Here is a 27,838-nt window from a genome sequence, read left to right as displayed (position 1 = left end):
TTTAATTATTCTTATTACATGTATGAAATCACACAGTTCTTGGATACCCTATGCTTTTCTTCCTTCCTTCCTTCCTTCCTTCCTTCCTTCCTTCCTTCCTTCCTCCCTTCCTTTCCTCCTTCCTTCTTTCTTTTTCCCCATTGTGTATAGTCTGGGATGTTTCTCTTGACCATCCCCCAGCTTGATGATTTTTCCCTTGTTCTTGCTGAGTCTTCTGATGAACACAGCCAAGGTATTTTTGATGGCTTCACAGTGTTTCTGATTTTTAACATGTTTTCTTTTTCTTTTTTTCTATTGTATCTTTATACCGACATTACCCTTTTGATGTTCCATGTTCTCCATGTTTTGATTGGAACCATCAGTGTATGAATCACAGTTAATAGGTTTTTCATCTGATAATTCCAAAATCTGCTTCATACTCCAACATCTGAGTTTGTTTCTGATGCTTTCTTTTAAGTTTTATTTATTTATTTTTTCTAATTAGTTATTTTTTATTACAGTTTATTCACTTTGAAACCTGGCTGTTGCTCCCTGTCTCATCACTTCCCTACCCCAACCTCCCTCCCTCTGCTCCCCCTATAGGACTCCCCTTGTTCACTGATAAGGGGGGTCCTCCTCCTCTTCTATCTGACCCTAACCTATCAGTTCTCATCAGGACTGGCTGCATTGTCTTCTGGTTTTATGTTGAGGTCTTTGAACCACTTGGACTTTAGTTTTGTACAAGGTGATAAAGATGAGAATATTTGTATTTTTCTGCATGTGGACATCCAGTTAGTCCAGCACTATTTGTTAAAGATGCTATCTGTTTCCCATTGTATGGTTTTGGCTTCTTTGTAAAAAAATCAAGTATCTATAGGTTTGTGAGTTTATTTCTAGATCTTCTATTTGATTCCATTTATCCTCCAGTCTGTTTTGCTGCCGTTTCCATGTAGTTTTTATTACTGTTGCTCTAAAGTACATCTTGAGATCAGGGATGGAGATATCTCTAGAAGATGTTATTGTACAGGATCGTTTCAGCAATTCTGAGGGTTTGTGTGTGTGTGTGTGTGTGTGTGTTTATTTGTTTGATTTGTTATTGCTGTTTTGTAAGAATGGGATGATAGAATTTTTATATGGCTTTTGTTTTGTTTTAATAAAACTTCTGTGAGATTTTTCTCTTACTCTTTGGAGCATCTTTCCGTCTCACTCATAGCACTCATTATAGAGCACATCACATCTGTTACCTCTGTGCATGTGTACTCCATATCTGATATCACTATCCATGTCTGTGTCTGACTGTATCAGACATCACAAATATTTATGGAATATGTCATGGGTTCTCTTTCCCAGCTCACAAGATAGAATGTAGTGAATGTACACTTTTTCTTAGTATTTCAAAAGTATAGCCAAAGACATTTAGAGAAATGTATTTAATCACAGAGCTTGCTTGCTTTCTTCATAAATATTGTCATCTTGGAAGAATGCCCCTATATGAATGCTGCCTCCTTCCTGCCTGGCTTGTTCCATACTTAACAGATCACTGATGCTGGTTAAATGCAAGCTATTGAGTCAATACCACCCCTTCCATGCTTGTCTGTGAAATGACTGTAAATGATTGGAAAGGATGAATGTGTCCACACGTGTGTTAATAATTTAGAGCATAATAATTAGAGCATGCGGTCAGGCCGTCACCTGGCACAGACTCAGTAAATGCTAGCCATTGTGAATACAAACAAGATTATTGTTGTTATTTTTACTGTGTGTTTGCATGAGAGGGACCACTGTATTTGGATGTAGTATTCCTATCCAGCCCCTCACCCATCCCTCCCCCCCCCACAGTATTAGACTTCTGATGATTCTGTAAAGATACTGTGTCACTTAATTCATTTGTCTTTTCAAATCTGCTGCTCCCCTTTTCTAGAATATTTTACTCCTGCCTGTCTGTTTGGCAAACTCCTACTCATCCATCCATCTTCATCTCAAACATGCCTTCAACCAAGTAATACTTAATGTTTCACACAGCCTGAGCACTTGACTTTCTAAGTCCTTGTTTGATTTTCCTTTTTAAAAAGGAAGACAATGCAACCAGTCCTGATGAGTCTTGATAGGCTAGGATCAGAGGGAAGGGGAGGAGGACTTCTCCTATCAGTGGACTTGGGGAGGAGCATGGGAGAAGATGAAGTAGGGAGGGTGGGATTGGGAGGGGATGAAAGAGGGGGCTACAGTGGGATACAAAGTGAATAAACTGTAATTAATAAAAAAAATTAAAAAATAAATAAAAAAGAAAAACAAAAGAAGTAAATGTACCCGGAGGGGACAGGAGCTCCACCGGAAGACTAACAGAGCCAACTATCCTAGGCCCCGGGGTGCTTAAGGAGTCTGAAGCACCAACCATGGACTGGACCTAGGCCCCCTACATATACATAGCCTTCATGTGGATTCAGCCTTCATGTGGGTCCCTTAGAAATGGGAGGGGGGGGGCTGTCTCTAACATGTACTCTTTTGCCTGCCTTTTCATCACTAACCTCTGGTGGGCCTACCTTGACCAACCGCAGGGGAAAAAGATGCTCAGTCCTGGTGTGACTTGCTATGCTGGCATGGGTTGGTAGGGGGCGCTCCCCTTATCTGAGGAGTAGGAGAGAGAGGATATGGGTAAGGTGTAGGATAGGATGGAGGGGGCTACAATTGGGATGTTGCACGAATAAATAAGTAAACTGTGAAAAATAAAATAAAAGTACAATGTTTAAAAAAAAAGAGAAGTAATGACTTCGGTCCATAACTGTTACCACCTTGGTGGTAACACTTAGTTCTTATTCATTAATTTGTATTTATTTCTGAATTTTATATTGTTTTAATATTTCATGAAGTAAATTATCAAGCCCATCCCTCTGCCCCCATTCCCTCCCTCCAGGCTCTTCCCTATTACCCCAGCCACTGATTCCTCCCAATTTTGTGTGCTCTTTTTTCTTTTCAAGCTCGCTAAGTCCACTTACTTCTGCAGCATGTGTATGGGCATAGGGCCATATATTGCAACATGAGTAACTTCTCAAGGTTCACGTCACTGAAGATAACTTGCTCTCCCTCCCACAGCAGTATTTCTCCCAATAGCTCCTCAGCTTGGCGTGCAACCTCATGACTCCTTCCCCTCTCCACGCTTGGACTTTGTCTGACTTAGTTTTTCCTATGGTGCTTGTTAAAAAGATGAAGAAGCGACTCAATGCAATGACTGATCCAGTTCATAGATAAGTTTCTTTTTAAAATTCTGCACAAACACTTGCATCCATGGCATTAATTGTTCTATAATCTGTGCCTCCAGAAGGTAGGTGCATCATCTTTGCCTACTGTCAGCTACTTCAGAGTCTGTCATTCCCATTAGACAGGGGTTTGCCAGCTATCCTCCCCTTTAAATGCCAAGAGTAGGAACTGTTTATTGAATTAATAGATTATTTTGATATTGTATAGTGGAAGTAAAGCATGAGCCAAGAAAAACAAAACAAAAATTAAACATAAGAAGGGAAAAATTATGAAGATGAAGATGTATGCAAATGATTATGTAGTTAGGTAGATAATGGTGATCTAAGTGGGAAAAAGCAACTGAAAACATCAAGTGATTTTTTTTCCCCTAGCTGTTTTGTTGGCCCAATCTATTAGTAGAGGCCTGAGCAATAAGAAGGGACTGATGAGTGAACTTAAAAGGTCAAATATGTAGACAGCATATGTAGACATGTCTGAGTATAAAATAAGCTCACCTTATTCTCATTTGTCTCAGTGATGTGATTTACGTTTTGGATGTAGAGAGGATGACCAGCATTGGGAAGAAAGACACTCTAAGTTGATATAGCCCTCATTATTTTCTGTTAAATAGCATATCACAGTGTGATTTCTGTGGCTGACTTTTTTTCCTCTGGCACCCTTAGAGTGAAACATCACAAGAGTTTAATATGAGCCACCCATTTCATAGGGTTAAATTTGAAGAATTGCATGAACAGTAGTTATGGTAATGAATTTGTCTTCTGTCAGGTGTACCAGAATGCTGATCATTCTCTATCCTTTGGTTTTGTTAAATATGAGGTGTAATAGCCAGAAATAGTATGATTTTTACATAGGGATTTAAAAATATTTTTATATTTTAGAAAAAGAGCTTGACCTACACATTTGATGGAGTAAGAATCATAGGAAGTATATTCTATATAAAGTAATTAGGTTGGGTGTGAATTGATAAAGAGGATGGAAAAAAGTTACTTTTTTATTTTGGTATGTGCTTTTCGTTGAAGTTCATTGTGATCTTAACAAGTAACATTGTAGGGACTTAACAGGTTATATTTAGGAATTCACGTATATACATATATACATGTAATAAAGGTAAAAAAAAGAGGTGATGATTTTGAAGGAAAACATGGAAGGGTATGTATATAGGAGGCTTTGAAGAGAGCATGGGGAAGGAAGAAAAGTTGCAATTATATTGTAATCTCACAAAGAAAACTAAGAAGCCCAATAATAAAATATCTTAGAGAAAAAAACAAACTTTTCACTTTTGTTTCTCACGATTCTGTCTTAACTCCAGACCTGACTTTAAAAGATATAAGCAATTACTGTGTAAAATGGATTTAATAAATCTTTATTTTACAAAAAAAATACCTCTCAAAAATATTTTCCATAATATTGTACACCTCTAAAACATCTGTCAAGTGAATGGATTTGCGGGCATTTTAAGCCACGCTTTTCTAAAACTTCACACTCCAGAAGCATGAGCACTTAGAAGAACGGGTCCTATTGACTCTTTACTGATTATTATGCTCCTTTAGTCCCTTAACTTACTCTTCTCATAGTTTCGTAGTTTGTCTGTCAATCCACTAATACTGCCTTCTAAAAACTTTTGTTTCTTGTTTATCCTTCATTGTAAATGTTATATAGGTGTTTCCTGACAGTAATTTTTCCTTGATTGCCTATCTAGGACTTTTTTATCTTACTGTGATATTTTTTTCTGAAATGAAGTCATTACTTATACTAATCTCTAGCTATTTGCATTTGAGAAAAAGATTCTGATGTTATGTGGATAAAGAGTGTTTTGGTTAACTAATATTTTTCTCTGAAACAGCAAGTAATTGTAATATCACAGCCAATTATAACTCTTTCCCCTGAGTGTAAAATTGGTAGCACTTTACACCCTGCTCATGACTTCAGCGTGAGCTTGCCAAATCCTGTCAACATTGCCAGCAGAAAATGAACCTTTTGCAAAATGTGTTTTTATGGTTGGTAGGAGGTAGTTGAAGAATCCTTAAACTGTCACCAGTATTTATATGCATTTTCCAGTTTGATCAAGAGCAAATCTTTAGTTCTTTTAACTGCAAATTCTATTTTGAGCTTAGGTAATCTTCCTGCTTCCTCTTGGCTTCAATTTTCTAGAACCTTACGGGCAAATTTTGCCTTCAGTGGTCTAAGGCATTCCAGAACGAGAGACAATTTGGTTGGCAAAAGTATCTCTGATCACAAAGCTCTTCTTGCAAGTTTGTTACAAAAAGGCTATTTCAAACATAACAAAACTAATCCTGTATATCACTGGTTTGCCTTTGGGTAAATGGATTGGGTATAAATGCTTTAGTTAAGAAAACTGGCATAGTCTGGTTGAATGCTCACAGAGTTTGTTCTGTGCTTTTCAAATGTCCTTTCCATCATCCAATGCTCTTTAAGCACTGCTGCAGCTTCTTATATGAAGGTATTAAAAGCCAGTTTTTGTTCTGCACTTACCATATAACCATGCAACTCTCTACGATCTCTCTGTGTACTTTCCCAGTTGCAGAACTGATGATCAGGAGTTATTACTGTATCCCCGTAATGAGCTGAATTCCTGGAGATATTATCTGTGTATCCCAAGGATCACAGCTGACCAAAGGACCATTCTTGAGAAGATTCTGATCTCCAAGATAGCATCCCTTCCTTTGAACCAATGCCTCTCTTTTTATAACATAGGCACTCCTATTCGGAGACAGAAATAATTTTAAATGATTTAGTGTAATGGCTTGGGATTTTCCACAACTCTTTAAACCTCCACATCTGTCCATGACATGACTTCATGTACCCAATATATACAATCTTACAGTCTGAGAAGCAGAGCAGGTCAACACCTGCCTTCCCAAGCTTGCTCTGTTTGTAGCATCTGTGTAAAGAATGAGGTCATGTTTCTAAATTGTCATCCTATAAACCTGTGCATTTCTTCTTCAAAGGTGATCTATGGTTGTGTATGTGAGTTCCATTCATCTTGCATCCCAAAGAGAAGCCTGCCAACTCAGGTGACAATTAAACTGAACAATGTGATGAAGACAGTTGGGGAGGTTGATGTTAGTGAGTTCTATGGTATCCAACATCACACATTTCTCTAAGCAAGATCAAGAAGGTCTTAGAAGTTGACAGTGATAATTTACTCCTGAGCCAAATTCCTATTAAAATGTCTATTCAGAGAAAAACACTTTGAAAGTTTCTAGTCTGTGTCACCCTGGTACTTGTGCACTCAATATTTTCCTATTCATGGCCCATACTTTCTAGTGAAATTACACATTCCTGTCAGAAAGAAAAGATTTTTATTTTGTAATAATACCAAAGCACATGTGTGTATGTACTTCAACCAGAACACTCCTCTTCTTGGGCTTGGGAATGGTCCAGTCCGGCGATATGCTTGTCACATGTATTTATATATATACAGCCGCATTCTGCTGTCAAGTTGCCAATCTCTGGCCATTTGTGTGTTTTCCCCTTTCCATCCAGTTTAAGGGTTCTTATAATCTTTTTATGGACCATCTCTAGTCATACCGTACTATAGAAGGAAAGGTAAATTAGTATTGCTTCACTGATGTTGTGTTCAATAGATCTTTCTTTCTTTGTAAATCACAGTTGTTCACAGAAAATGGCTCAAAAATCATTTCTAGCCAAGTAGAAATTCAGTTAGATTTAGTTGTCAAATACACTTAATTTTTCAAATAAATTTTCTGAGTTGATTTGTACCCTTTTTTTTTTTTTTTAAACAAGCTTCCATATAGCCCATGCTGGCCTCAAACTCACTGAATTACTAAGTCTGGCCTGAACTGATTATCCTGTTTCCACTTCCCATGTGCTGGGATTATAGAGAATTTTGTACCAAATTAATCTTTGTAGGTTGCCAATCCTTTAGGATGTGCTAAACTAATAGAATTTCTAAATCATTCTCTTAATTTAAATTTTATAAAGAGAGTTTTTAGTCATCTAATTCCAGCATTAATTTGAAAGTCCATTACTTGAGGCCTGGCCAGCTTTTCTCCCATCTGTTAGCTTTTTATGCCACCTCCTCTTGAATTTTCCCCTGAGTCACTCAGGCAGAACTGATATCCTAACATCTATTGCTTTTCTTATGTATTCACTATACATTTGTCTTATGAGAGCCCTCCTAAGTATAACTTAAGAGTTCGTGAGGTCCTACCTCCCAAATCACCATGAGATTTTACATATATATATATATATATATATATATATATATATGATGTGTAAAAGCAATAATGATCTAATTCTAGCTTGACTTATCTAATACATGGTGTGGGACCAGGCATATGGTTCTTATTTTCTAAAACACGATGAATAAATGGTTGGGAAGGTCTGTGAATTTAGCTTTATAAGGTATAGTTGTTGGAAGATTGGTGTGTATGCATGTATACAAGTGTGTGCCCAATTGGTTTCCCAAAGTGAGGGGAACAAGGACTATTTCTAACAGGAACTCAATGACTGGCTCTTTGGTCTCCCCACCCCCGAAGGGAGGAGCAGTCCTGTTAGGCCACAGAGGAGGGCTTTGCAGCCAGTCCTGAAGATACCTGATAAAACAGGATCAGATGAATGGGGAGGAGGTCCCCCCCATCAGTGGACTTGGAAAGGGGCACGGTGGAGATGAGGGAGGGAGGGAGGGACTGGGAGGGAATGAGGGATCGGGACACGGCTGGGATACAGAGTTAATAAAATGTAACTGATAAAAAAAATAATAATAAAATAAAAAAAACAAGTGTGTGCCCAAGAGTCTATGTTTGTGTCCAGATGTACATAATGGAGGCAATAACGCTGCAGGTGATATTTGTTAGAACATGTCCACTTTGTTTGTTTGTTTATTTATTTATTCACTTTACCTCCCATTCATAGCCCCTTTCTTCTCCTCCTGGACTATCTCTTTCTATCTTTCCCAAATCCTCCCTCCCTTCCCCCTCAGAAAAGTGGAGCCCCCCCCAACCCATCCCAGAACATCAAGTCACATGGACTTGGCCTAGGCCCCCTACATATGTGTACACTTTGTTTTTTGAGATGGCTAATGAAGCTAGACTGGCTGGCCAGTAAGCTACAGAGTTCCTCCTGTAATCTTGGGATTACAAGTGCTTGCAACCACAATGCCTGTGCAATTAAACTCGGGTCCTCATGCTTGCATGGTAAGTACTTTACCAAGGCTCTTCTGCCCATGCCATAAGCTATGTTTTAGTTATTCCCACAATTCCTGGTGGTGATCTATTAGATGCTTTTTTTGTAATGTCATAGCACAAACTCTACATCTATTTTGACTATGAATCCAGCTTTGCAAGCCACATATCTATACTTTGGGCAAGGGGCTTAGCCTCTTTGTGCCTCGGTTTCTTCATAAACAAAATGGGATTTAATATCTAATACATTATAAGGATGTAATGTGACAGAGAGTACTTACAAAAATCTCATAACTCCTGAGCCTGGAGGAGTAGAATTGTAGCATGTTACAATAGACTACTTAAAAAAAATGACTTTTGGTTAGTAAAGGAGAGAAATGAAAGCTTAATCATTCTTGACATGTTCCCAGGTCTTGCACTGTGAACGGTGTCTTTGTTAATGCCTTTTTTGTTAGGCGTGTCAGGCAACAGTAAGAGCTCAGGGATGCTTCACGTGGGGACACGGTGAAGCTGTAAGAACCAGTGTATCATTCCCCGGATTCAAGTGAATGCTTGTGAATGACAAGAATTAGGGCAAATTATAAAATTTGTCTAAACTAGGAAGTGATTGTGGGTTTAATTCCATTGGAAAATTGAACATAAACAGTATTTTTGGGAAAACTGGAAGTTACTTTAGAATTGCCACATACACTTTGAGTACAAATGTGGTGTGCTTTTCTAAGAACTTCTCTAGAATATTGTACATTTTAGGGGCAACTTTACCTTGAAATTACTTTCAGTAGAGAGTAAGTAGTTCTATCTGCAATATATTAGTTTTATGTATTAGTTCATTAGTACACAAAATTAAATTTTGTTGATTTTAGGTCTCAGCAAAGTTTCTCAACCTTAGCTTCAGCTGAACAGACATGAAGAAATAGGTGAATTTTCTCATTTATTGCAGATGTGAAATCCAAGTTTGATTCTTGCACCCACAAGGCAGCTCACAACTATCTGAAATTCCAGGCCTGGGGGGAATGACAGCCTCTTCTCCCTTTCCTGGCATCTCCTTGGGCACCAGGCACGCACATGGCACACACACACATCCATACATTACATACATAATGTAGGCAAAAGCTCTCATATACATAAAATAAAAATATAACCTTGGCAAAAGAAAACGAATAATTTCCATTTAAAAGGTTATATTTAATATGAAGTTTTCACTATGTTTGGGATGAATCCTCTTTTTCTGAGGATAAGACTTATGGAGTTCAATTAATGAGATATTTGACTCACAGCTGAAGAACATGAAACTCATTCAATTCAGTGACTTCCTCTGGCTGTTTACCTTCTAGGTTCTCAGATTTCTGTTTCTGAACCCGGTGCTCTCTTTTAGTGTCCCTGGTAAATCATCAAAGAATTTTATGTCTAAATAAATTAAGTGACTCCCGCATCCTTTATTGCTGAAGCTTTTTACCAAAAGAAATGAAATGAATTGAAATTGGGGAATTATTTACATCTGGCTTTGTCCTCTTGGAGAGCATTTGGATTTCAGAACAAGTGGCACCCTGCCAGTGACAAATGGAGGCACTGGGATCTCCTTGCCATCATCCCTTACCTTTTATGGTGTCCAGGGATTTTTGCTCTCCTTTGTGACCCAGCTGCAAAACAGCTGTTGTTTGGGCTCTTTCCTTTCTACTCTCACAAGACAGCTTTCCCAACCGTCCCCAAGGGGTTTAAACTTCTGCAACAGAGTCAAGTCTGAGCTCGGCGAGCTCAGAAGAGGCCCTGCGGGTCCCTTCAGAGTAGCACCCCTTGTTATTGCTAAACAGTTAGGCTGGAGCAGCCCTGTGATTGCTTATGACCTTGCTCAGGAAACAGCACCCAACACATCAGCAGGCCAGATGGGTATTTGGATTTGTTGCTGTGAGCTAAGACCTGAGGGCTCCCATTTTCATTGCATCTTTAGGAGCATCCCCCACTTTAGCCATGGAGATCTTCCTGCTGGAAGACATTTTCACCATGCACTTTGTAACCATCATGTGGATTACATAATGCTGATTAAATTTGTAATTTCTTGCTTTTCTTTATGGAGAGGAATTTTGTCACTATTGATGGCGTTAGGCGTGTCATTCTGGATATTATTCAGGCCACTGTGATTTCTACCACTCATCCAACATTTTCCCATAAGTGTATGTATTTATATAGTTTTGGGGGGACTTTCCAGCCACCAGAACTGTAAGAAAAAATTTCTGTTGTTTATATTTAAAAGGCTTGTGTTTTGAACCCTTGCTTTTGCAAGCTATTTAACATTCTTGATGCATTTTCACCACTTACCATTTATCTGGCCTTTGGCTAACTGCTATTTAAACAATTCTTCTAAAGTGTTTTACAATTAGGAAAGAGATTATAAATGGCAATTAGAGTACAAAAGTGTTACAACAAAAGTAGGAATCAAGTGTCAAGAGTACCTAGAAGGAAAAGATGTAGCTTGAAGAACCTAGGCACTTATAATTTAGATAATTTGGAAAGTTATCTAGAAATTTTCAAAGTTTATTTTGGGGACATTTACCTTTTTAATTTTCAATTAAACATAATAATCCTTGGCATTAACCTTTATACCAGTTGTAATTTCTGTTGTGATTTTCTTTATTCTTTGTTTTTAAACCCTCACTGTGTCTTGGCTCTTTCTAATGGTAGCCTTTTTATAATTTTTTTATTTATTACAATTTATTCACTTTGTATCCCAGCTGTAGCCCACTCTCTCTTCACCTCCCAAGTCTGCCTTCCCTCCCTCTTATCCTCCCATGCCCCTTCCCCAGTCCACTGATAGAGGAGGTCCTTCTCCCTTTACATCTGACCCTAGCCTATCAGGTCTCATCAGGACTGTCTACATTGTCTTCCTCTGTGGCCTGGTAAGGCTGCTCCCTTACAGGGGGAGGTGAACAAAACAAAGAGCCAGCCACTGAGTTCATGTCAGAAACAGCCCTTGTTTCCATTACTAGGAAGTCCACTTGAACACTGAGCTGCCATGGGCTACATCTGTGCAGGGGTTCTAGGTTATCTCATGCATGGTCCGTGGTTAGAGTATCAGTCTCAGAAAAGACCCCTGTGCCCAGATTTTTTGGTTCTAATGGCAGTCTTAAAACTACCCTTTATGGCCATGCGTACATACATACCAGTACAGGAGTTTTGCCTGTCATTAAAACCCCTTTTCACCTTAGTTTGTAGAATTAAGGGAATCAATAAACATATTTAGTGAATTAATTAACTTTAATTATTTTACTTAAAAGTAGATAGATATTTTGTTCTTTAACTTAAAGGTTACACACACATATCTTTAAGGTAGATGCTTGGAGTATACTTACCTATGATTTAATTACAGAGTTGATTAAAGCAAAATTTCTACTTTACTAGAGCTTTGCCGGGCATTTTAATGGTACTTCTGAATACTGTTTTCACCAACTAAGATTATTGATAGATAAGAGTTAATAATGAGACATTAGGTTTAACGTGACTCTAAGTTTGGTTTAACAATATAACGTGAAAGTAATTTGCACAGAGGTAGTTTAAGATTTGGTTCAATCCCATCAAATTAATTATCTCCTCTGAAATGTTCTTACAGTGTAGCATGATTCCTTTAAGCTTTAGGGAAGATATACAAATGAACTGATGTAGACAGTAAATTGTAATTGTAACATAAGAGAAGTCTGACTATGTTAAACACCTTCAATTATGTATTATTTAGAAGTGTTAGCTACTTTATTTTTATACCTTAACAATTTTAAAGTTTTACCTACCCATGTAGAAGGCAACACATTTGAATATTTAGTATTTTCAGACATTCTACATATATGCTTTCGAAAGGCAAGGGCTGTGTGTGTGCGCATGTGCTTTTTTTTATTTTTCTAGAGAGATACGAAAGAAACATCTATTCACAACAGATAGAAAACTGACAGACCAAGAAACAATTTTGCCAAATTCAGCATGATGAGAGAACGAGTTTATTGGAATTAATTACAGGATGATGGGTGAAGGGTTACTTCCAGTATCATGAGTGACTCGTAGGCAGCCAAGTCAGTGGAAAGTCCCACCAGTAGCCTGGATGATGACTCACAGGTGCTAGATTAGCAGAGTCATTACTTCATTCTGCCTCCCACCTCCTGTGTAGCCATGACCCCAGACCACTCACAGCTGTGGGCAGTTGGACTCTCAGATGAGGGACTGAGGATGTCTTTCGCTTCCACAAGGAATTGTTAATCGACGGGATCGTCTGTGATTCTCCTGCACCTGCAATTGTGTGGAGGGTCTCCTCTGGGTGATCACATTTGTTTGGATTTCAAGAAGGCACAGCAGCCACGTCATGTGTACAGGATGTTTCAGAGAGTTTCCCATAATTTCAAATAGTCCCTTAAAATGCTCCAGAATACTTGATGCAAGTTCTTAATATGTTTTTGTCTGTTATTAGAAACTTTACAGCTGTAAGTAGGTGATTTGGTTTGCTTTTGATTTTACTGTTTTAGTTTCCTCTTCCTTGGCCTTTTTGCAAGTTTTCTTTCTTTCCTCCTTTCGCATGTAAAGCATCAGATATCTGGTCCTTTTATTTCCTGTCCACTCTTGGTGTGTGGCCCTTGCTACACCCGGTCTTTATGACTTAGTCCTCCAGAGTCTGTGTTGCCTTGACATCTCAAACAAATAAAACTCTAATAGCCCTCTACACATGCTTGTTCCCACTGATGCACTCACAAATCTTTCCTATGAGAATAAATAATTCCTTCATTTGTTCAAGTGATGCAATGCAAAATTATGGAGTCATCCCTGAGTGTTTTTTAATGCTATAACCACAGCAGATCCATAAGCCGTTCATTGTCTCACACACACACACAAAATAACTTTCATCTAATTACTTCTCAGCTCTTTAGCCATGGCCACCCTCATGTGGTCCATGAGTATAAACACTCTGTAAAATGGAATGAGTTCACCACTCCAAGTCTGGAGGCTTTGTTTAGTTATAACTTACTCTGCTTAAATAACTCCAGTGTTTTTAATTGTGTTAGTTAATTAATTAATCAAATAAATCATGTGTGCATGCAAGATGGAAGACCACTTGTGGGAATCAGTTCTTTCCTACCACATAGTGAATCCTGAGGATTAAACTCAGGCATGGTAGAAAGTAGCTTTCTTTACTGAGCTGTATTATTGGCTTCTCTGCTATGTTCATATAGCATCAGAAAATATCCCTGTGCTGACTCCAGCAACACATACACTAAAACTAAAATCACCCAGAGTGGATAAGTGTGGCCCATGTCCAAAGTACGGCAAACCTCTTAATGGACCATTTAATGTTAGGTGCAAAGCCTACTCAACTTTTTATTGGATAACAATGTCAAGGGTATGATAGAAATCCAAAGATCATGTGACATCTGTTTATTGTGTCTTATACAATGCTTTTCCTCTTCTAAACATTCATGTGACTTTTGTTGGATTCACTCAATCATTTGCTGCAATTTTATTTATTTATTTAATCAAATTTTTATTTTTTTAAAGTATTAAGAAGAGTTTTTTCGCTTTGTGTCCCAGCTGTTGCCCCTTCCGTCATTCCTTCCCAATCCCAGCCTCCATCTCTCATCTCCTCCTATGCCCCTCTCCAAGTCCACTGACAGAGGAGGTCCTCCTCCCCTTCCATCTGACCCTAGCTTATCAGTTCTCACCAGGATTGGCTGCAATGTCCTCCTCTGTGGCCTGGCAAGGCTGCTCCCCCTTCAGGGGGAGGTGAGCCAGCCACTGAGTTCATGTCAGAGACAGTCCCTGTTCCCCTTAGTAGGGTACCCACTTGGAGACTGAGCTACCATGGGCTACATCTGAGCAGAGGTTCTAGATTATATCCATGAATGGTCCCTGGTTGGAGTATCAGTCTCAGAAAAGACCCCTGTGCCCAGATATTTTGGTTCTGTTGCTCTCCTTGTGGAGCTCCTGTCCTCTCCAAGTCTTACTATCTCCCCCTTCATTCATAAGATTCTCTGCACTCTGCCCAAAGTTTGGTTATGAGTTTCAGCATCTGCTTTGATACACTGCTGGATAGAGTCTTTCAGAGGCCCTCTGTGGTAGGCTCCTGTCCCGTTTCCTGTGTTCTCCTTCTTCCACTATCCATCCTTGGTCGCCATCGTCTTGGATCCCCTGTTATTTTTCTTGATAGTTCCTAACAGTCTATACCTGCTGACTCTGCTTGGCCTGCTTTTCATTTATTCACTTTGATAATGTCTCATACATCACAAAGTTCTTCAGAACTTAATTTTCCTGACTTCCTGACTGGATACTATTCTGCCTGTTATCCATTTTTTTTTTTTTCGTCAATGCACTCAAAACTGACTGGGTTCTGGATTTTCTGTTAACTGTTTATTCCACAACTAGACTGAGAGCTGCACAAGGGTAGGTTCGTAGGATTGATTACCAACACACTGCTCAGCACACTCACTGCTATAGAATCTATGCACTCTTTTCTCTCTCAGTAGCTTTAAATGGACTGTGTTTATGGCCACATATTTTAAATACTAACAAACCACAGATGTTTTATTTTATTTTTTTATAATACTATACTCTAGATGGGTACCAATTCCTTCATCAGTCTTGAAATACCAATGGACCAATCCTTGGGTTCAACTTGCTGTTGAAATCTCAACTGCAAAATGACCCAGTGGTAGAGGTGGTATAATTCAGGCACATAATTTAGGTTATAAACTACAATTTACACCTTGTCTGCAACATTTAGCAGAAATTAATCATGAACTTCTCTGTCTTAAAGATTTTGTTTTCCATGAAATCATTTTTAATTGAATCACAATTTTTAAATCTGCAGTGAGAGACACTGAGCTTATGTAAACATGGCAGCAAGGATAAAACTGAGCAACTTCATGTATTTATATCTGTTTCCCCAGAACTTATGCCTATAAATATAAATGATCTATTGGAATGTAACTATGATTTCAAGATTTGGGATGTCCACAGATTCCCTCCAGGAAGATTTTATTATATTTTACTAAATTTAATTATGTATTATATGAATGTCATTTATATAAACTCATAAAAGTTAGGTCACATTTGGCAAGTTAATCATCATCATCATCCTAGCCATATTATATTGTTTTTTTAAGTAAGTTGAATATTTTTTGTAATTTTTTTACTTTAATTTTATCAATTACATTTTATTCACTTTGTATCCCCCCATAAACCCCTCTCTCCTTCCCTCCCAATCCTACCTTCCCTCCCTCTTCTCCACACATGACCCTCCTCAAGTCCACTGATAGGGGAGGTCATCCTCTACTTCCTTCTGATCCTAGTCTATCAGATCTCATCAGGAGTAGCTGCATAGTCTTCCTCTGTGGCTGCTCCCCTCTCAGGGGAAGGTGATAAAAAAGCAGGCCAATCAGTTCATTGCCGAGACAGTCCCTGTTCCCGTTACTATGGAACCCACTTGGACACTGAACTGCCATGGGCTACATTTGTGCAGGGGTTCTAGGTTGTCTCCATGCATGGTACTTGGTTGGAGTATGAGTCTCAGGAAGGACCCCTATGCTCATATTTTTTGGTTCTGTTGTTCTCCTTTGGTTCTGTGGAGCTCCTGTCCTCTCCAGATCTTACTATTTCCCACTTCTTTCATAAGATTCCATGCACTCTGCCCAACTGTTGGCCATAAGTCTCAGCATCTGTTTTGACAGTCTGCAGGGCAGAGCCTTTCAGAGGCCCTCTGTGCCAGGCTCCTAACTTGTTTCCTGTTTTCTTCTTCTTTTGATGTCCATCCTCTTTGCCTGCCAGGATGGGGATTAAGCATTATAGCCAGAGTCCTCCCTCTTGATTAGTTTTTTTAGGGCTACAGATTTTAGTAGGTTTATCTTATATTATATGTGTATATGAGTGAATATATACTGTGTATGTCTTTCTGCTTCTGGGATAGCTCACTCAGGATGATCTTTTCCAGTTCCCACCATTTACCTGCAAATTTCATGATTTCCTTGTTTTTTATTGCTGAGGAATATTCCATTGTGTAGATGTACCACAATTTCTGTATCCATTCTTCAGTTGAGGGGCATCTGGGTTGTTTCCAGCTTCTGGCTATTACAAATAAAGGTGCTACAAACATGGTTGAGCAAATGTCCCTATTGTGTACTTGAGCCTCTTTTGGATATATGCCTAGGAGTGGTATAGCTGGATCTTGGGGAAGTGCTATTCCTAGTTGTCTGAGAAAGCACCAGATTGACTTCCAGAGTAATTGTACAAATTTACATTCCCACCAGCAATGGGGGAGGGTTTCCCTTTCTCCACAACCAGCATGTGATGTCAGTTGAGTTTTTGATCTTGGACATTCTAATAGGTGTAAGGTGAAATCTCAGGGTTGTTTTGATTTGCATTTCCCTGATGGCAAATAAGGTTGATCATTTCTTTAAGTGCTTCTCTGCCATTCGATATTCCTCTATCCAGAGTTCTCTGTTTAGCTCTGTTCCCCATTTTTTTAATTGGATTACTTGATTTGCTGCTTTTCAACTTCTGTAGTTCTTTATTTACTGGATATTAGCCCTCTGTCAGATAGAGGGTTGGTGAAGATTCTTAAGATGGAAAGATCTCCCATGTTTATGGCTTGGCAGGATTAACATAGTAAAAATGGCCATCTTACCAAAAGCAATATACAGATTCAATGCAATTCCCATCAAATTACCAACACAGTTCTTTACATACCTTGAAAGAAAAATTCTCAACTTCATATGAAATAACAAGAAACCCAGAATTGCTAAAACAAGTCTCTATGATAAAAGATCTTCTGGAGGAATCTCCATCCCTGATTTCAAGCTGTAGTATAGAGCAACAATACTAAAAACTGCATGGTACTGGCATAGAAACAGAATGGTGGATCAACGGAACTGAATACCAGACTCAGAAATAAACCCACACACTCATGGACACCTGATTTTTGACAAAGATACCAAAACCATACAATGGAAAAAAGGTAGCATCTTCAACAAATGGTGCCGGTCTACCTGGATGTCTACATGTAGAAAAATGCAAATAGATCCATACTTATCACCCTGTGCAAAACTAAAGTCCAAGTGGATCAAAGATCTCAACATAAAACCAGATACTCTAAATCTGTTAGAAGAAAAACTGGGAGGAGCCTTGAACTCATTGGCACAGGTGACAACTTCCTGAACAGAACACCAATAGCACAGGCTCTAAGAGCAAAAATCAATAAATGGGACCTCATGGAACCGAAAAGCTTCTGTAAAGCAAAGGACACCGTCATCAAAACAAAACAAATGCCTACAGGCTGGGAAAGTTGAATATTTTAAATGTTTCACATATTCTGATCTTTACTTTTTGGTATCTGCAAACTACTAATTCCCTCCTTCTTTACTCAAATGATGTGACTGATTTTTAGACTCAGCTGCATATCAATGACACACTTTCCGCAATAAGATTCATTCTCCTTCATACTTTCACTCAATTTGCTTGTACTTTGACACTAAATGTCATATAGCCTCTATTTCTCTTGTAGGTTTCTAGGCCATCCCCAACTTCTCTCTGACTTGACAACACATTGATGGCTCCTATAACTCCCTGGCAGAAGCCATTTTGATAGAGTGGCTCTAGAAATCCCAGGGAAAAAAAATGGTTTTCTTACCATTGCCAATTACTTAACAGACCTAAGTGAACTACCAGATGAAAGGTATGTAGATGGAGTGTGAGAACAAACTGGAGGGTCTGTCCTGGCAGTGCTGGAATCTTTTTATGGCTGTGCTCCTAGTCACCAACCAGAATGAAGCACAGCATATTTTGTAGCTTAGGCTTCAGGGATTTTCTTAATTTGAGGCTTCATCACATCAGCATAGTAAATTGTTAGTTCCCTCTCCATCTTCTTTAGCCTGCTGGCAGTATCAAGTGTGTAGCTGAAAACTCTAAGCTGGATAGAATGCTTGTGTCTTTCTGTTGACTGGCCTCTATTTAGGAACCCAAACAGTAGTCCCATCACCCAATAAGTTCAAAGGTATCTTTATTGGGTATAAAATTGCTCAGAAAACTGGAAGTGTTTTTCTGACTCTGTGCCAGGAAATAATTGGGATAAAGTCAGAATGCAGTACAAGAGTGCAATGTCATGTCATCAGGGATTTTTTTTTAGTGTAATTGTTGTTCTGGACTGCAGTATGAAGGTACATTGTAGATGACATCCACAGCACCATGAATAACTGTCACTAAAAATTAGTGCAAATATCTGAGTGTAATTTTTATTACATTTTTCTAAAGCTTTTTAATTGTATGTGTTGTACATGGCCTTGTATTACCAAAGGACATGTTTTTTGTTTGTTTGTTTGTTTGTTTGTTTGTTTTTCTGTTTTCCTTTGTAGCCTTGGCTTCTCTAGAACTAGCTCTATTGACTAAGAGACCTGAACTCACAAAGATCTACCTGCCTCTGTGTCCTGAGTGCTCGGATTAAAAGTGTGCACTGCAACCACCCGCCCCCCATAAGGTCATTTTCATACAGCTATATGTTGTATGATTCTCCCACTATGTCTATCCTTCCCTAATCATTACTCCTTTTTGTTCCCCTAGGGTAGTGATTCTCAACCTTCCTGGTGATGCACCCTTTTAAGGCAGTTCCTCATGTTGTGGTGACCCCCAACCATAAAAGTATTTTATTGCTACTTCATAACTGTAGTTTTGCCACTGTTATGCATTGTAATGTAAATATGTTCTCTGATGATCTTAGGCGATACTTTCATGTTATATGTACATACACAGACATGGTGGATCATATCTATCTTCATAAAGATTAGGAACAACATATCTGAGTGACTAACTTTTCTTTTAAAAATTAATTAATTCAAATGAAAATCATGTATGGTACTATCATTCTAACATTGAACGCACTGTTCTGAGTCCTTAAGCAAAAGGTTCTCGAGTTATTGTGGTAGTTTATATACGTTTGTGTGTAAAAACGTATGTCTCTACTATTAATGGCAGTGCAGTGTGTAGTTGAAAAGCATTAGTTAACCTTTGGAGAGATGTCACCTGCTTTGTACCCACCCTGCTGGCAGCTTGTTTCTGAGCTGCAGTGGTGTCTCCAGCAGTTTAATAAGGAAGCAAATTGAAGTAGCTGGAAGCTGATGCCATGCTGTGGTATGTGCTGTATAAGCTTAACTCAGTAAGACCTTATGGTTATTTGTTTCATTGCTCGCAAAGAGATGAGGGTCTGGTTCGGGCAAGGTTTGGGAGCATGGGTGTCAAGGATTTTGTTGCTTTGTTTGTTTCTCATGAATTTAAACAATACTGGTGTGTGTGTGTGTGTGTGCCTGTATGCTTATTTACTTATTTATTTATCTATTTATCTATCTATTTATTTATTTAGATTGGCTTCCATGTAACCCAGGCTGGATTTGAACTGGCTGTGTGGCCCCGGAAAGCTTCATACTCATGATCACCTTGCCTCCGCTGCCTGAGTTCTGGGATTAGAGGCGTGCACCACCACATCTGGTTTATATATAATCGTGACTGAACCCAGGGTCTTAAGCATGATAGGTGCATTATCAGACAAACTATATCCTGAGCCTCCAAAAAATTATTTTTCTCTATATTTTAAAACTCCCATGGCCCAAACTAATAATAGTGAAATAGCAAATTTGATTATATAAAATATTACTTCCCCATGACTGCAACATTTTTCCTAAGGCTCAGTAATGTGTATGCCTCTCAGTTAATTGATTCTTAAGTTTAGACACTTTCATGAGGTTTTTCTTTTTTGGGGGGAGGGATTTAATTGAATAGTAACCAAAGCAGATAGATTTTTTTTTCCATTTTGGAGAAGTGCAGTTTCTTCCCCCAGGAAGAGAGATCTCCATGATCATCTTGTATTGGAGATTATAGGTCTTAGTTTTCTTTAATAACTGAGTCCTACCACAAACCACCATCCCTTAAGTACTGATGCATGCTTTTATAGCTTCCTACTGTTGTTTTACCAGTGGAAGGTCCATGAGGTTTTTACTACTCAGTTTACCACGACATTGATAAATGATCTAGTTTCTTCCTTTCTATCCTCAAAACCTTAAGTGGAAAAAGTTCAAAGCCTTAAATAAATATTCACATATGCTATTTTTATGGGCACTTTACCACTGATAGCTTTTATTAACTTCTTCTATAAATTCTTTGAATATTATTTTCCTGATGATCTAAAGAATGAACATGTGTTTTGAAGCTGTGGTATACAGCAAAGCATATTCTTTGTTAGTCATAGTAGCAGTCTATTGCATGTGTGTACATGTGTGCATATATACAAGTAGTGGGCAGCATTTATTATAAGTTTTTAAGGCACCTTGGTAATATTATCACTTTATATTTATCATCACAGTCTAATTCAAAAAGTCCAGTGAAATAGTTTTTACTTTTTTCAAAATTAGTTTTTGGAATGGTTTTAAGTCTGTAAAACCCTGCTGTTCAGAAACAACAGTGTTTCCATAAAGTGGAGGCTGTTTTCTTCCTCCACATAGTTCTTCCACAAAATTACCTTGCTGGCATTGATAGTGCACATTTGTTATAAATGGATGAGGCAGTCATTTGGTAGTTCACCCTTTGTGTTGTGCACTTTAGGTGTTGGGATAAATGGGCAATGACTATAACCATGAGAACAGCATCATGCAAAATTGTTTCTCTTTCCTGCACCTATTTCCTCTGTAATAGAGCAAAATACTGCTAAAAGACAGGATGATTGTTCTTGAGTCATAGATAAAAAATATGGAATTGCTCTACTTGTCTATACTCTATCCTTCTATTTCAGACACCAGGCTGCCAGGTTCTTTATAACTAGTGAATTGGTGAAGGGCATCTAACATCTAACTGCTGCTGTTACCTTAAGAAGGCCTCAGAAACACACACACACACACACACACACACACACACGTGTGTGTGTGTGTGTGTAGATATATGAAACTGCCCCATGCTTCCTTTTCTGTTTTGAAGTTCAAACTTGAGAAGTTTCTGAAGGAATGTTGCAGTTTTAGTCACCGGATAGTTGATGAGACTGACTGTTAGAGAGGAGGCCTTCCTGAATGCAGTGGCCTTGGTGTAATGAAAGAAGAACATTGGACACCCATTTTCTGCATATTAGGTTATCTCTAGTTATAGGGAGGACAGGCTGGAGGCTAACCCATAGCACTTAGGACAGTGAATAAATGAAGAATCAAGTAAGACTATGGCTTTTCTTTTCAGGAGTGAATGAACAAAGCCCTAACAGATACAGAGAAATTAGTCAAAGCTGCATAGATTGAGAGTAATAGGTGAATTCCACACATTTCCCAATGGAAAGTAGCTCGCAGTCTCAAAGATACATATGAACAGAGAATGAATCATGGCATGAGGTGTACGGTGGAATGTAAAGTAGAAGGGACATGCAGATATTTACTGTAGACTGTGTCTGAACATAACCTTGAAGCCACGTAAGAGTTCCTATGGATCTTCATTTGTGTCATGCCAGACCAGGGACAACTCTGGGAAATTTCTTCCTAGTCTTTTCTCCCACGCTGGCCCCTCATTTGTTAAGATAAATAATTGTGAAGAAACAATAATCAGGTAAATATTTCATTGCCTCCTAATCTTCCTGGATTATATTATTTCAAGAAAAATAAATTTATTTCACGAAAACATTTCTCTGTTTTGTTGTTGTTCCGTGATGTCCCCAAACATTTGCTTAAGACAGGCTAAGACAGTAAGTTAGGTTTTAATTAAGTCCTAGGTTAGCATAACTTCAGTTCCGAATGAAAAATAGTTGTTGTAAATTCTCTAAGTTGTGACTTCGTTTCTTCATTGGAAGGAGGTAGTGATAACATCCACAAAAGAACATTTTTCAGTGGTTGGTGTCTAGGAGAAAACTGTCACCTTCATCACCTGGGACCAATATTTGTTCCCTTTGTACTCGGAAGGGAAAACTTACAGTTTTCTAAAGCCTATCATTCATTTTATTTGTGTTCTTTCATGTAACCCTTGTTCTGGTTAACATTTGGGATCACTGAGGTGTGTGGTGGTTGGGGATTGGGTAACATTCCCTAGAGTTCAGTGTGATTGAAGCATCAGAGATGAGAATGGCCATGAGAAGAGCTCTTCCTCAGCACAAACCCAGAACTTTGTGTTCTCTGCTTTTGTGTTAGTGCATTTAAGTGTGCGTGTGTGCCTTGACATGTGTACGTGTGTACATGTTTATGTTTAGTGTGCATGTGTGTGTCTGCATGCATACATACTTGCATTTGCTCTTGATGATTAAAATTGAACCTAGAGCCTTGTAGCAAACCACTGAGTTATATCCATGTGCCCCCCCTCTTTTAGCATTATTTTTGAGACAGAGTCTTAATAAGTTTCCCAGGTTAGCCTTATTTTCATTCATACATACATACATACAAACATACAGGCAACATACTCATTCACATGAAGTAAGAATAAGTAGATATTTAACAGCTGATATCTTCTGGCCTCATGCATGTGCATATATACACCCACTTATAGTAGCCCAGGCAGACTTGTGGAACTTGTGGTCCTCCAGCTTCAGGCTCCCAGCTACAAGAGAACTGTTAGAATTACAGAAATGTGACCTTGGGTCCATCTTGCTGCTTTTCTAACTTAAGTGGTTCCCTGAGATTCTAATCATGTTCTGAATATTTGATTACAGATACAGGCATGCTCCAGACTCTTTGCTCCAGTGTTAGAAAGCTGAGTCCTTTCTCTGGATTAGAATTCCTGTGTCAAAGCCATTCCTGGCTCATCTGCTTCTGCATGAAATTAGTATAAGACAAGCAGAATGGAACTTGAGAGTAGGAGCTATAATACATTTTCAATCCCAGTGTCTAACTCCTGTTGGCAGTAATAGCTATGATGTGAGCTGAGGGAATGCTTTATTAAGATAAAATAATAAAGAAAATAAAACAGAAAGTGAAAGAGCTTGGCAGTAGCTCAGTTGCTAAAGTCCTTGCAAGTATATTAGCTCAAGCCTCAGACAGGAGGCCGGGGGCCTGGAGAGGCAGCTCAGCAGTTACGGGAACTTGCTGCTTCTCTAGAGAATCCAGGTTCTGTCCCCAGAATGCACATGGCAGCTGGCATGAACTTTAGTTCCAGGTGATTCAACACTGTCTTCTGAAGACACCAGGCATGCACATGCTACACACACACACACACACACACACTCACTCATTCACATGAAGTAAGAGTAGATAAATATTTAACATCTGAGATCCTCTTCTGACCTTCACATGTATGTACACATGTGCTGCACACATTCATGTACACACACTGCTGTCACTCAAAGACAACAGAAAATGGCAGTGATATTGTTGTTAACCCACTTTCCACTTTTGTTTCATATAAAACTTAAAAAAAAAAATTTCACTTCCCCAGCTCCCTCTTTCATCACTTTGATGGGCTCACCATCATCTCCGACTCTTCTTGATGTTTCCAGGATCCTGTTATCAGTCTTTACTCTCAACAGATTTTCCTTACTCATCCTCATTTAGGTGAAAATAAGTGCTTTTTCCCAGCAGTGTTTATCTATAGACATTAGTGTGTTTCATTTGTGCCCACAGTTTAAAATATTTTTTTTAATCCATCATAATCCATTGCTGAATCGTCCATTTTCTCTGTTTTTCAAGGGTCGTAAGAATGAGGCTGAAAAGTTCTTCTTGAAGGCCATTGAGCTGGATCCCTCCAAAGGAAACTGTTACATGCACTATGGTGAGTGGTGATAGTTTCTCCATGCCCCCAACATTTGCTGCCAATGCTGATATGAGATTTCGGTTCTTTGCTGGTCAAGGACCTTTGATAGGAAGATGGCTTCTTCTTTCCAGATTTAGCCTCATGGTACATTTTTTCCTTTCCGTGTAAAACATCACATACAGGAGGGTTCTGCATTACATTTTCCTTCAGCAAATTTCATTGGCTTTTAATGGAGAAGGCAGTTTTCCAATTGTTTCTTTCAAGTTCAGCACAGAGTTTAAATGAGATCTCATCAGGAAAGCATCTAGCTTTTTGTCTGATGTATAGTTTACAATAAAAATATTAGCTTCTTTTTTTTTCCTTCTCTACAGTAATGTATCACTCATGGAGCATGCCAACTTGGATGTTTTAGGAGTTTACATTTTGGCCCCAAAGGCTTGCTTTCTGGAAGATATGAATGTATACCAGGCTGTAAATGCCTAAGAGTGAGGCCAAACATAAGCTGTAACAAGTCTAAGGAATGTCTGTCTCATGCCATTTAGCCTTGACTTTAATCAGCCCAGAATGAGCTTATATAACACTCTATCATTATAGTGACTCATGTGTTTAGCCAGCAAAATATACAGCTAGTTGGTGTGGGATAAGATGTTCTCTGTCTACTAGATCTGTAGATGGTCTCTCTCTGAAGGAACAACAACAGCAAAAAGCATTTTCTTTTATTAATCCCTTGGGAATTAACTCAAATTTGTAAATGATTGAAAAAATAATTTTAAAATAAATTTCAGTGATTTTTTTCTATCTTTTTTATTTTTTATTAATTACAGTTTATTCATTTTGTATCCCCCCATAAGCCCCTCCCTACTCCCCTCCCAGCCCTACCCTCCCTCCCCCTTCTTCTGGCTTGCCCCTCCCAAGTCCACTGATAGGGGAGGTCCTCCTCTCCTTCCTTCTGATCTTAGTCTATCAGATCCCATCAGGAATGGCTGCATTGTCATCTTCTGTGACCTGGTAGGGCTGCTCTCCCCTCAGGGGTAGGTGATCAAAGAACAGGCCTATTAGATTATGTCAGAGACAGTCCCTCTTCCCATTACTATGGAACCCACTTGGATACTATGCTGTCATGGACTATCAAAGCAGACACTGAGACTTAAGGCCAACTGATGGGCAAAGTGCATGGAATCTTAAGTAAGAAGTGGGAAATTTCAGTGATTTTAAAAATAATTACTACTGATTTTAATGTGTAGATATTGTTGAGTAGTAAACTTAACTGTGGACAGAAATTAAATTTGTAATATGCCTGTATATTATTAATTCTTTCTCCCAGTTTTCAGCTAGAAAAAAAAAAAAGTGATGGCCAGGAGTGTAAGAGAATGGACAAAATAAAATGGAGGAAACTCTGAGCCAGCTACAAGTGCATTATTTACAAGTATGTTGTTGTATGTATATGCTTGTAAACCTAAGCTTATGATGCTTTCTTTCTGGCATGATGTATGCTACAAAAGCCTGTAACATACAACATGACCAATTTGCCTTTGCTTGCTTACCACTGGATTATAATCACAGTTGAATGATTCGACTTGGCCTCAAAATTTGCCTTTATTTTCACGGGTTTTCCTTTATAATGTATTTGAAGTGAGGGGTTTCTCATGCCTTCTCTTTCGGGCTCCCCTATAAATATCAGGTTAGCCCCATGATGATTTTGCTAGAGCACAAGAAGACTAGGCATTTTAGGGAACAGATGTTCCTTTCCATGCCTTTTTGCTCACGTTTTCTTTGTTTCAAACTGGTTCTGCTTTGTGTATCTTCTGAGCTAATTTCCAATATCATTATTTAGTGACTAGGAATCCTCACAATGAATTTATTTCCACCACACTATCGCTGCATTTGAATGACCACTGTTAGAAATCACTATTATGGTCAGGGTTGTGGCTCAGTGGTACAGTGCTTGCCTAGCACACTTGTGGCATGATGGCAGTCTCTTGTACTGGCAAAGGAAAAGAAAAGGAAACTGACAACAGACTTCAGTTTCCTTGAGAATTCTTAAAAGAAAAAAAAATGCTATCATATTAATAATTAAGAGTTGGCCTCTGATAGGCTAGGGTCAAATAGAAGGAGAGGAGGACCTCCCCTATCAGTGGACAAGGGGAGGGGCATAGGAGCTGAAGAGGGATCTGAGGTGAGGTTGGGAGGAGATGAGGGAGGAGGAAGGGGGCCACAGCCAGGATGCAAATTGAATAAATTGTAATAAATGATAATAATAAAAAAGAAAAGAAAAAGAATTGGCTTCTGGTTTTTCTACCTAGCTCACCTTTTCACACTACTTTTTAAAAATTAATATTCTGTGGCATATTATGCTCCTGAGGTTTTTGCTTTCAGTGGTGGTTATAGAGATATTATTTCTCTCACAAGAATCTTTTTTTTATATAGTTCACTGGAAAGTGCAAGAAATATTTATGTTACTTGGAAGATAGTGATAGCTCATGTCTTTAAATGTTTGTGTAAAATTGATTTTTTTCTTAATCTCATTGGAATGTTTTTAATATGTGGGTTATTTGACTAATTAGAACTATTTTTCATTTCTGTGAGAAGGAAAACTACATAATCCAACATTATTTTAATAAACTTTGTAACATTCAATATTTTCCTTCTTTTGAATATAATTTGGAAAGACTCAATGAGGCATCACAAGAAAGAGTAGTTAAGGCACATAATCTACAAATGCACCAGAATCCTGTAACAGAACTTCATATGATATTAATATTTGACTTTTAGAACTGACAAATTGTTTTTAATTTAATTTTAAATCAGTCCTCTGTTCTACAAACAAATAAAGTAAAGCCTAGAAAAATGAAGATGATTCAACCAAATTCAGTGTAGCTGAGCAACTTCTTCATCTCTTGATTACTCATTGTTTTTCTTTTATAACACATGGTCTGTTTCCTTTTATAGCATTGGTAGATATGTAGATAAACTGACATTTTAATTAGTAGGTATTTGTGTTCATAATTTAAGAATGTTATGACTTAGCTTAAAATTCTTAGAGAAGGATTTATTTTATTTTTGTAAGCTATATCTACTTGGTATATGGCATTGTTTCTTAGTCAGAAAATTCTGTGAAGAAATAAACATTATGAAGTCTTGGTGCAGAGCAACTTCCAGACAAAGAAAAGCTTCGGTCCAGTCAGAATGATAGACACCTTTAAGCCCAGCACTCAGGAGGTAGAAGCATGCAGATCTCTGAGCTCTAGTCAGTGCTGTTCAGGCAGTTTAGTTGAGTCAAGGAGTAGTGAGGTGGAGTGGCGTTTGATGCAGTTTGGTTGCTGGAGTTCAGAGGCAGTTTTACAGAAGCAGGTTGAAAAGAGAACAAGCTAGACGCAGGTAGAGACAGAATGAGCCAGAGAATGAGAAGGAACCAGAAGATTAGAATATACTGTCAAAGTTAGTATTAGGCCAAGGAAAACAATTCACCCAGAGGCTGAGAGAGAAGCAAGATTGAATCAGTGAGCTAGGGGAGGACTTTGAACTAGAATAGCTGCGTTGAACCAGCCAGCAAAAATTCTGAAAGAACTAGAAAGGCTGAGCTTGTTCAACAGTAAATCTCAGAGGCTGAAAGCATTCAAGGCCTACATTACATTGTTTGGAGGCTAGAAGCCTTCAGGACTAGGCCTAGGTTAGCAGATGGAGGCAGTGAACCTCTGAGCCAGCAATTTATTTATTTATTTAAA

General features: G+C 38.5%; 1 protein-coding gene across 1 annotated transcript in view; it reads left to right on the top strand.

Annotated features, from left to right (window-relative positions):
• Positions 1-27,838, top strand: part of Tmtc2 (transmembrane O-mannosyltransferase targeting cadherins 2) — a 420,888-nt gene that overhangs the window by 297,899 nt on the left and 95,151 nt on the right. The window contains exon 9 of the mRNA XM_060377973.1: positions 24,050-24,131. Coding sequence (XP_060233956.1) covers positions 24,050-24,131 — 82 coding nt within the window. The remainder of the gene's footprint in view (positions 1-24,049; positions 24,132-27,838) is intronic.

The sequence above is a fragment of the Meriones unguiculatus genome, chromosome 2 (assembly GCF_030254825.1).
Source record: "Meriones unguiculatus strain TT.TT164.6M chromosome 2, Bangor_MerUng_6.1, whole genome shotgun sequence".
NCBI lineage: Eukaryota > Metazoa > Chordata > Mammalia > Rodentia > Muridae > Meriones > Meriones unguiculatus.
The sequence above is the reverse complement of the archived record's forward strand: the minus strand, read 5'-3'. Positions and strand labels throughout refer to the sequence as shown.